Source organism: Dermacentor variabilis, chromosome 7 (genome assembly GCF_050947875.1).
Source record: "Dermacentor variabilis isolate Ectoservices chromosome 7, ASM5094787v1, whole genome shotgun sequence".
Classification (NCBI taxonomy): Eukaryota; Metazoa; Arthropoda; class Arachnida; order Ixodida; family Ixodidae; genus Dermacentor; species Dermacentor variabilis.
In genome coordinates, this window is record NC_134574.1 from 166,420,557 (window position 1) to 166,431,788 (window position 11,232).

At 41.2% G+C, this 11,232-nt stretch overlaps 1 protein-coding gene across 4 annotated transcripts in view; it reads right to left on the reverse strand.

Moving 5' to 3' along the window:
• The window catches only part of LOC142588476 (3'(2'),5'-bisphosphate nucleotidase 1), a 28,328-nt gene extending 17,220 nt beyond the window's left edge, over positions 1 to 11,108 (reverse strand). Inside the window, exons 1-6 of one of the 4 annotated variants that reach the window (XM_075700253.1) lie at positions 10,951 to 11,108; positions 9,548 to 9,652; positions 5,451 to 5,558; positions 3,048 to 3,096; positions 964 to 1,055; positions 731 to 760 (exon numbers count right to left, since the gene is read on the reverse strand). In XM_075700253.1, the coding sequence (XP_075556368.1) occupies positions 731 to 760; positions 964 to 1,055; positions 3,048 to 3,096; positions 5,451 to 5,558; positions 9,548 to 9,652; positions 10,951 to 11,085 (519 nt within the window). In that variant the 5' untranslated portion in view covers positions 11,086 to 11,108. Of the gene's footprint in view, positions 1 to 730; positions 761 to 948; positions 1,056 to 3,047; positions 3,097 to 5,450; positions 5,559 to 9,547; positions 9,653 to 10,950 lie in introns of all 4 variants that reach the window. The other 3 variants (XM_075700252.1, XM_075700255.1, XM_075700254.1) reach the window with 3 other exon arrangements.
• Positions 11,109 to 11,232: the final 124 nt, after the last annotated feature.

An 11,232-nucleotide genomic window follows, 5' to 3' on the forward strand; every position in this document is an offset into this window, starting at 1 on the left:
CTGTAAGACGCTTTGCTATGTTCGATTGTGTCACAGGCACTTCTGAAGTGCTGCCTATCAAATAACATTGGTGGGTGTCGCAGAAGACGGTGCAATAATCACCCACAGTGACAAATACGTCAGCACTCATCCCTTCAGATTGCTTCGTGACGGCACTTCGCAGTAACAATGAATAAAGCACTGCAGGAATCTGTTTTTATGCACTGTTTCTCATATATTTGTGGCATCACTGCGTGTTACAATGGTAATACATTTCTTTTTTTTTCTTTTCTGAGAAACTGAAAGTCCCCCCTCGCGTTATATTGGTAGTAACATTATTTGATGCACATATATTATAACAAATAAACTTCGTCTGCTTTCTATGTCCTAATCGATGCAGTTTACAAAATTGCAGTAACTGTTTTTGGTGCAGGGTTAATGAATAATCTTTTTTTGAAGTATTTTTCCAATTCACAGCAACATTTTAAAAAGAAATATATGGGTCTACATAAGAAAAAAAAATACCGGCTCCACGCAGTCGGTAGGTCCTAACTTTCCCTCTTCAATGCAACAAACTTCATCAAAATCAGCTCTATGGATGCAGAGCAAAACAATTTCTCCGTTTCCATCTGAACTAATACAAAGTATCCCATGGAAAACCATCCCATCTGGAGCAGTCAAAAACTGAACACACAAGAACAGATAGCTGAGAATGACAGGGAAAGAGAGAGAAGTAGAAAAGCAGATAGACCCGTGCAGTGGCTTCGTGTTCCCTTGGGCCCTGCAGGACAGGTGCGTGTGCGTCCGTGATGGAAGAGAGAAAAAAGAAAAAGAGATAAAAAAAAAACAGGACAGGAAACAGACGTCAGACAGTAGGCGAGGCAGCTGCAGCGATTACTGGACAGCTGCACAGAGTAATAAAGACACATGGCAGGACAACAGGAGGGCGAAGCTGTGGGGGGGTCTTGCCTGAATCCTCCTCACCTGGTAGTTGTAGTAAGGCTGATGAATGACACCGCCGACTGCCTTACCCTGCACCGCGATCCCAACCAGTATGGTCACGTGATCCAAAAAGCCTGCAAAGTAAGGGTTCAGAATTGGAAGTGAGAGTTTAGCAAGTACAGAAAGCCGAGCAATTTGGTATGTTTTGCACAAAGTAGTCAACAGTTAACCCTTGGCAATCAAAAGCATTTACCCACTGCGCCGTCCTTCCAGCCATTTACTACATCATGTGTTTTACATGCTATGCTGCAGGTATACTTGTGTGAACAAACACATACTGAGCGTCACTACTTGTTGCTGGGCTGCGCTCTGTTCCATAGGTAGTATATGCTGGCATGTGTGCTATCCAGGCACTTCTCAACCATCCGACTGGAACCAATATTTTCAAATAACCACAAATTTAGTACAGTTTGAGCAAATGTCAATATGGTAGAATGAGGCTACACAGGAAAGCAAAGTGTCAACCAAAATTGATGGAAATGCTGATGGGCAAATCAGTGAACAAATTATGATTTGTTATTGTAGACGTTTCCAAAATAACACTGAGTTACTGTTAAGAAAAATATTTAATGTGAGTGCTAGCATAAATAAAGCAATTCAATGCAATCGCATTACCATGGTCAATTGTCACAAGTCAAAACAAGACAGAACTGCATCCAAGGCAAGCAGACGAAGAATGGCATTTTCATTGCAAACCGCACGGGAATGTTTACAATAACTGAAATCGCAAAACTGTGGCTTCAGAATTAATGTTGATCCTGCACTGTGTTATTTAATTTACTTTTTAAGCATACTTCTGCACTGCATACTTCTATGCAGCAAGAAAAGTTCCACTAAAGCACTAAATGGTTAGCGTGTTCTACCACGAGTGTTACAACCTTTCCAATGAAAACCTGTGAATGACACTAACAGCAAAGTGCATTCACTCAAAGTAACACCGAATTTGCCCCGCTGAAAGGGGTATTAGCCACAGAAAAAGGCCATTTAATTAATGCCTAGCACACATATCCTACAGAATGGTGGTCGACAATGTTGGCATGCAACATCACTGTGACGAAAAGAACAAGCAAAAAAAAGTGCTGCAATGTGTGGAAACGCTACATGCAACAATTGTGCCGGACTTCCCCATAAACTGGTACTAAGAAAGAGCAGACAACATGCCAATGGCACACTATGGGCTTGCTGTTACAGGCTTTGCCACGAACCTCACTTCGTCACCACCGGTGCATCAGTATGCAGACTTTCCAGATGATGGGAGGAGGAAGAGAGGTTATGAATATGTATGAAAGAGGGAACGAGTGACTGCGCAGAGCAGACTCTACGCAAACATCAATGTGGCTTTTACAGGTAAAATAAAACAATGGTCTAGTTGGTGCACTTGTCTATCTTAATATGTATGTGATATCAATTCACTGCATTAAACCATATGTAGAAATAATAATTAAAGAAAGAGAAACAAAGCAAGGACTGCTTGCTCTTGTACAGCTGAAGACACTTGTGGCTGTCCACAAACCCAGAAATGCACCCGTCTGTCTGTGCCGGATGAGACTTAGACCACTTAACGTCTTCAATGCCCTGGACGGGCTGGTTTTATCTCAGTGCTTTGCCATGCTTCTGGTAGATAGCAGCACATGATTCATGGGGCAGCTCAAGTAGGAGCAAGATCATTCTGATGGAGGTAAAGCAAGGTGGCCACTGGGATCTTTAAATATGACGCCACCAGCAGCTCAAGCTTTGTTGGCCACTTCGTGAAAATGAAAAGCTAATTTTGGCGATGAATCAAGAAGATTAAGTGTGCTGCTCTTCAAGAGAAGACATTGACATTCTCTGTGTACTAGGCTCGTCTTCCTAAGCGAGTTTCGCCATGCATACGTATAGTGCTGTTAAGCTTCTGTATTGCAATATGGTAAAGTTTTTAAATAAATAAACACATAGAAAAGGGTCTGCAGAGTTTTTCTTAAAAAACTTTGTAATATAATTTTTTATAATTTTTGTTCAGAATTCGTAATAGCACGACATGGAATAGGTTAAGGTAGTAAAATTCAGTGCCATTAGTAACAACTGACCTTGTGTGTACTCCTTAGTCCCATCCAAGGGGTCCACCCAAACGACGAGCTGCAAGAAGAATTACATCAGTGGTTGACTGCATGCCACTGTCTATGTGCGGGCTCAACTTTAAGGGGAGAGTTGAGGCTTAGGCCAAAAATTTTTTTAATCTTTATTTATTTGCGACACTGCCAGTCTCGGTGAGACCAAAGCAGGTGGGCATGATATTAGACAGTTTTACAAAAAAGAAACATACAGCTATGCTACATGGTACAGTAAAAGACAAAAAAAAAAAAAAGAAATCAGTTACCTGAAGTACTGCAAAAAATCACCAATGATGATGTGAAATACAGTACTTTTCATTAGTATGACAACTTCACTCAGTAACAAGTATAGTATTGCTAGAATTTATATTCTTCGAATTATGGCGCTGAAAACTTGTACATATATGTAATGTTATGTGTTTATTTAGATTACGAGGCCAATTTTTGTTGATCTCCTTTGGTTCTATTATCATGTGACTTCTTAGATTATATTTTGTAAAGATTTCCAAAATATCATTTCTCCTCAGATTTAGCCATAGAGGGTATCAATAGCTTCTATATGATTCAAGGAACGCTGCAAGACCAACCTTAATGCTCCGCCTACCCTAGAACAAATGTTGCGAGATTGTGACATTGAAACATTGAACAGAGTTCTTCTGGAGCTTAACTTTAAGGTGTTGCATAAGACAAGCACAGTGTGCAGACCACATGCTTAAAGTGTGCCTGCAATGTTTAAAATTTGCCCATGGTGCAAAAACAAACTTTCAAGCAAAATCCCTTGCAGCATTCCTGTCAAGAGAGCCCCTCTTCCTGCCAGACAATCAAGATGCCTCTGTGTAGAGGTGGTACGTACACCTGCCTCTACATCAGATGTACTGCCTGCAATTTCAGTGATTATGACACATGATTTCGGTAAATCATCCAATGCACAAACCAACCCAATGCTCCAATCCACCACTGGCAGTACACCATCCATCTTTTTTCAGCACCACTCTAGACATGGACAGGCAAAAGAACACAGGACAAATGCTGTACAAGTGCTTTTGCCTGTATGTGTCTAAAAGGGGTGCTGTAAAAAGATGGATCGGTACCAACATGCCCAATTCACAATGCTATTAAGGAGTGCACCATGCAACAAAAAAAGGAAGGAACTAAATAAAGGAGGTGGGGCCCCTGATGTAAACGTGTTTCAGTTCCTCGACTCTGGCATAAGAAAAGACGGGGATGGAATGTCACTTCTGGATGCTAGACACAACAAAGGAGGAGAGTGTTGATGCTGGAAGTGAAGCTTACCTCCTGGCGGCATAGTAACCTGCCATTTCAATTTCTTTCATCTCTTCTAATGATGAAGTAATTTGAAAAATTCTTCTGGTAAAACACTCCCTTATAATGCTTTACAACTTCTTGTGTATAAATAAAAATTTCTATGATGCCTGTTGAGAAGCCCTTGAAAGGGGCACTAAAGACAAACATTTCAGATGTCCTAACACCTTTACTTAAAAACCTGAGCGGCAGGCTCAAATTAGTGCAGTGCCTTGATCAAATATATTCTTATAGAAATTTTTGAAAGGGGTCTAATATGAACAAAGTTATGGCGAGTGCAATCAATGCTTAATTTCTCAATTCTCCCTCAACTTATCAGTTCTTCTGAGCTGTGGCAGAGGCAATAGCAATGCTCTACCGATTGATTGTTTGCTTTGTTTTTTTCCTTCTGTGGTGCACTTAAGGCAAGCCTTCATGGTTGGCATCTTCACAGAGGCACCCAAGGATGACAAAGGAATAGTCACAAGACAGGCAAGATGCGTTAACAACTGCCACTTCCATGTTATCTGAAAAATCTGAAACAGTCCTCATACATGGTCCCCATGGATGGTGTCTATAGGCAGTCTAATTTTCTGTAACGTCACTGCCGACATTGCCCAAAGTGAAAAAAAGCAGGGTCCTCAAAACCCGCAGAAGAGAGCAAGCAATCTGTTATGTGAAATTGCACGGTCTCTGCTGCATGCAGCAAAATGTTTTTGAGCATGCATGTTTCAAGATGTTCAAAGCACAACTTTTATGGTGAACAGGGTTTCAACGAGTGAGAAGATTATGTAAAACGGAGGGAAGGTGCGGTGTTGCCACTGCGAGTATGCAGTACGAGCTGCTGTTAGCATAAATGTCAGCGCGAAAGAACACAACCACACAAGCACGCATTGACGGGACAGTTAAATGTGTGGTTGTGTTTTAGCAAGGACTGCTGGCAAGAATTTTAAAACATGATGCAACTCATAAAGGAATGTGGATGCAACGCAACACAGAAACAGTGTTCTCCATGTCTCTACAATGCCATAGCACATGAAAGTATGATTAAATAAAAACCAACGATGAAGTGCTCACATCTTCCTCTTTGACATTCTTGAGTTCATCGGGCAGTGTCATTGACAGGACATCCTTGTCGTGGTCGGTGATGATCCAGTCGTCACTAATTTTCTTCTCTTCTAGTGTCTGCAAATTGATTGTCAAAACAATAGACTAACCTTGTAGCACTTACATGAGTGGCAATTTACACTGCCTCACCGCAAAGCCTAGACTCACAACAAAGCCTAGACTCTGAAAAAGCAAAGGTAATTCCTCTTCACAAGTCTGGCGACTGGCATAGCCCCCATAACTATCACCATATTTCTCTTATGTCAGTTACTTGTAAACTAATTGAGCATATTATTTAGACCCATCTTGTTAATTTCTTTGACTCAAATAACTTTTTCCACAGCTCCCAACATGGCTTTTGTAAGTTCTTTTCATGAGAAACGAAACTACTCAAATTTACTAATGATTTGCATGCTGCCCTTGACACAGGTGTGGAAATCGGCGGCATCTTCCTAGAGTTTATGAAAGCATTCAATAAGGTTAATCATCAGCTGCCTTTAATAAAAGTACACCGCTTACGTATTGACCTGCTATTGCTCCAGTGAATAGAATTTCTTTCTAATCAATCATACACAATTTGTTTCCACTAATGATACAGATTCTCCTGAGGTACCTGTGCGTTCAGGCACTTCCCAGGGTTCTCTTCTAGGCCCACTACTTTTTTTAAATTTAGCATATAAACAATTTACCTAATTATATAAATTCATCCATTCGTCCTTTTGCTGACGATTGCGTTATATACCGGAAAGTTACTAATGATGCCGACGTCGAACCCTTTCAATCAGACATTAATAATATTACGCATTTGTGTGAGCTCTGGAAAATGGAACTTAAAATTTCTAAAAGTAGAACAATGAGAGTTTCCCCTAACTATACACTTTTGCCTAACTACTCTAATTATTTGAACACAATCCCGCTTGAATCTGTTCAAACTTAAATATCTTGGCTTACTCATTACTATCTCTTTGTTATGGGCGGATCACATTGATTAAGTAACCTTCAAATCTAATCATATGCTCAGTTACTTAAAACGTAATTTCTCCCTTGCACCATCATCATTAAAGAAACAGCTATATATATCATTTACGTCCGTGCTGTGCTATGAGACCCCGGCCAGGGGTCTCCGTATGAGACCCTGGCCAGGTAACACTTAAGCTCGAAGCAGTTCAAGATCACTCAACACGTTTCATACTTTCGAACTATCATAGAACATCCAGTCTAACTACCAGGAAAAACAGCCTTAATCTCCCTACCCATGTCACATGCAGAAAATTATCACGCTTCTGCACATGTGCTTAAATCGCGCAAAATACAGCCTGCTCCTTTCATATGTTCCTACCTTGATAACCGTTGGAAAGTTCAAAGTTCATATTCCTTGAGGAAACATAACATATTCCTACTCATTTCTTTTTGCGCACATGTATGTGTGCATAGCGCAATGATCTGTGTGTCACTATGTCATTTCATGTACCTTATGACAACATGCCATTTTCTTTCATTCATATTTTATTTTTTGCTGCTTTTTCTGATATTATTTTTTATGTAAAGTGCTCCTTATAAATTTGTAAGTGTTCTTTCTATGGCCATCCTTTCTACAATGCTGTAAAGCCTTGAGGGTACAATAGACAAATAAATAAATTAATTAAATAAATAAACACTTAGCAGGCAACACTGTATAGCTACCCGAGAGGTGCAGTCATAGGAGCTCACTCTGTGCCCTTCACAGTGCACTAAGTTTTGATCTGCAGTGCTTTCTATGCAATAACTACCTCATATATTACAACTACAACCTGTGTTCATATGGTTACGCGAAATCACATGTTATTTGTGCACCTTTGTTATTCCAGTATGCCCACCACTTTGGTTCAACCACGATTACAAACAGTGCACTGCGGTCTCTGGTCCCGACAATGTGTCGCTCCTCTCCTTCAGCATTAAGTAGCTTATATCTGCAATGCCATCCATGTAATATTACGTAATATTTTGCAACGTAAAGGTACTACAAGACTTAATGTTGCACTGAATTACATGATGCATGCCTATACCTTATTTATAAGTAACACACTATTTTTTTGGTCACGAATGCAAGGCAAGAAACAAAAATATAAATGATGCAGTACAGGGCCCTTCGTCCTTAGAAGGTAAGAAACCGGAGATAGAGATGATGATGACTTAGAAGGGTTTGGGTGCAAGCTAGTTGGTACGAATCATTCATATTTAAAACAGCCCCCAAAAACACGGACAAAAGAGGACACAGGACGAGCGCTGACTGCCAGTGGCAGTCAGCGCTCGTCCTGTGTCCTCTTTTGTCCGTGTTTTTGGGGGCTGTTTTAAATATGAATGATGATGATGTTACAGATTATCTCCCCCTTCCAGATATAAAACCTACACACATTTCATGTGGGTTTCATCTCTTCAGAAAGGAATAACCTGTAGCCTCATCATCATCGTCTGTCATAATCGCACATCATAATCACTGTCCCAAATTTTGGTAGCTCAACTCTCGAGCAATGTGCATCAGAACGTGTTTTCATTCTCAGCCAGGCTGGACACAATATCTGCTGCCTTGCTCTTCTTGAATAAAAACAGGAACGACAGCCCGCCACATCAGCAGCTGTCACGTTATCCCATAGTATTACATCCAGTATGACCTTTTTTCTTTCTTTGCTGACATGCAAAAATTGAAGGAAAGGCAAGAAGGGTGAGCAGCATGACAGACTTTTTCTGCAGGGGCAGTTTCACATGCAGGTCCATGTGCAAACCACATCTCTTGTTTGGAAGCCATACACAATCCATTAATAAGTACAGTCTATGTTGTCGTCACAGGTGCAAGCAAGGTCAACATTTTACGGGGTGTGGGTATGGCAAGAGTGAAATGTCAGCACAGTTTTAGATTTCAACCATTAGAACAGTACAACATGATTTTTGTAGCACACACTAGTACATGTAGTACAACTGAAATCCAGGCTGCACCCCATGCCCTAATTCAGGAAATATTCTGCTTTTTCTCTGATCCCGTGCCCAGTAACTTCTTAACACTGCCTGTACAAGGAACACAGCAACTACACAACGTTAACAGAAATGAAATGCACAAATTTATACAATTACTAAATGAGACATACACCTGCATTAGTATACACAATTAATTAATGGCATTTATAGCAGCTGATGTGACACATCACCCTAACGTCTACTAATACAGGATTATTCTGCAGGCTTTCACTATAAATTTAAGTGTTTCTGAGCATGTAGGCATTAATGAAGTGTATCTGATAACAGTGGACTACCCTGTACTGCAATGTTTATGATTTTGTTTCTTGCCTATGTTAGATATCAATACCTTAACCTTTTCATGATAAAAAGAAAGCAGTTGTGAGAGCACAGTTGCTGTCTAGTTCCTGTCCTATTGTTTTTTCTCTATTCTCTGATGTTGGTTTCCTTTTTCCGATGAGATTTCCTTGGCAGAAGAATAATCCAAGCATACACAATTGTGGTTACAAGCCTGTGCAAACAAATTACGAGCAGGTTCTGCTGGTGCAGCTATGATATAATTAAAACCCACGGCGAAATAAATCCCTAGAAATCCCTAGACAGCATTGGGCTTTGCGAAGTGAAACAAATGCACAGCCCTAGTCACAGTGCACTGCCTAGAAATGCATAAAGTGTCTTCTATAAACAACTTTCGTGAGTTTAAGTATCAGCAAGTGGATTTCATGGCCCAATGGAATGCGGCCACGGTGGCCAGGGAGTCGAACTCGCAACCTCTTGCTCAGCTGCAGAACGCCATAGCCACTAAGTGACTGTGGTCGATGGCGTAATCTACAAAAAAAAAAATCAATTTCTATGGCAGCAGATGGGCTTGTAAGTGCAAAAAAATTCATTCCACAAAATGTTCACAAGTGCAACTTTTTGAAACTGTAGGACACCTGCAAAATTGCTAATAGTATTTGGTCATTTAGAGTATTTCGCCACTTACACCAAGGTGCACAGCTGGAAAAAGAAAGAGCATGCTGTCTGCATGATTCTAGCCACAGTTGATGCATCAGTTGATGAACTGAAATATTCACCTCCTCTCCTATGATGGTCAGCTTGGGGAATTGCTGGGAAAGGGAGGTCACAATGCAGCGCTGGACGGAGCGGTCTGCTTCGGTTTGCAAGTCATTGATACCTTCCTAAAGAAGGAAGAAGAAACGTAGAAAAATCACTTCCCTGTATTTCTTAGTTCTGGTTCAGTGAAACTATTGAATGGTCAAGACTGACAGAAGTTCATTTTCGGATGGAAATAAAAACCGAAAAAAGCAAGCCGAATATTTAGACAATAAAAACCAAAAACGCTGAACTCTAGATACATCACATGCATCTTTCCTAGCAACTTCCCGTTCAAGTGACGGCTACACATGATTTTTTAATAACCCAGAGACCAATCAAACAGGTTGTCTCCCGTTTGTGAAAATACATAGATCATTTCTGTAACTTCATTCTAGCACAGAGCTTCCAATCTGCGTCATTTGAAGCTGCATTTTGAACACGTACGTTTCTTCACCGACAGAAACGACAAGAAAAAAAAAAACGTTTCTACATTCCCCTCAGCGCAGGTATGCAATGCTGGAGAGCAACACTTCGTTTACAGCGGCAATAATGTTGATAACGACAGAGAGTTTTTCGAGAACACTGACCGCTGTAAAGGTGTGACTGAACGTCATGCAGATAACCTTGAAAATTAACGTTACCGAAGAGTCACGTTGTAAGAAGAAAAAGAAAATTTTGAGATCACGCCGTTCTTAGTTGTTGCCTGCCAGTACGTATGCGGCACAGCCACTCATTAAAATGAAACGAGTTATTAGCAGTCGTCGCATTATTACATATTTTTTCTCTCAACGCGCTGGAAGCCAAATCCGCTTTTGCAACAGTACGCAAACCGGGAGGAATGAAAGCTAATGACTGGTCTGCGTGCCGCCGAAGTGCAGATAAATGCTCAAGGTAGTTTCCCAACAAAGCTAGTGCTTCGCCAAGCGTTCAGGACAGCCTTGGGGAAAGTGGCGACGGGTAGAATGAACAGGCGGCGAGAGAGTGCACGTAACGATGCAAGCACAAACGCAAAGAAACAGCAAGTTACGAAAAGCAAGAAAAAAGTGAAGGCCTCTTCCGGCAATCGTACAGCTGCGGAGGACACGGCAGCAGCAATCAAGCGGGTCAACACCGGCGGCACTCTGATGACTGCCGATCACGCGATGCTGCAAACCGCTAAAAGAAAAAGTTATTTTTTTTTTCACAGACATAACTATCTTGTCTTCACTGAACAATGTAAGCTACATAACTATCTTGTCTTCACTGAACAATGTAAGCTACCTGACCTACTCTACGGCACGTCGATAAGGTGTACAACTTGAGAGAGCGGCTGATTAGAAATTTGCGCCAAATGCACGGCGGAAAGTGCGAGGAAACCACGTTAGAGGCAAGAGCCACCAACCTTTTCGACAATGCCGAGATTCCCACTATTCATGATGTCCTTGATTATTTTTCCAGCGCTGTTAACGATTTTAACGGTGTTTGAAATCACCCTCAGGACGAGGGGGCCGGTCCCAGCTGCACCGCACGACGCCATGATTGTTTGTGGCCTGATCTGCTAACACTGGATCACGGCTGCCACATGAGTTCAGTGTCTTGCTTTAGCCATTTTGCTAGCGACCTCTGGCAGTATACTTTTACTATTTGTCTAGTAGGCCGACCATAAATCCATGAACCATTCTAA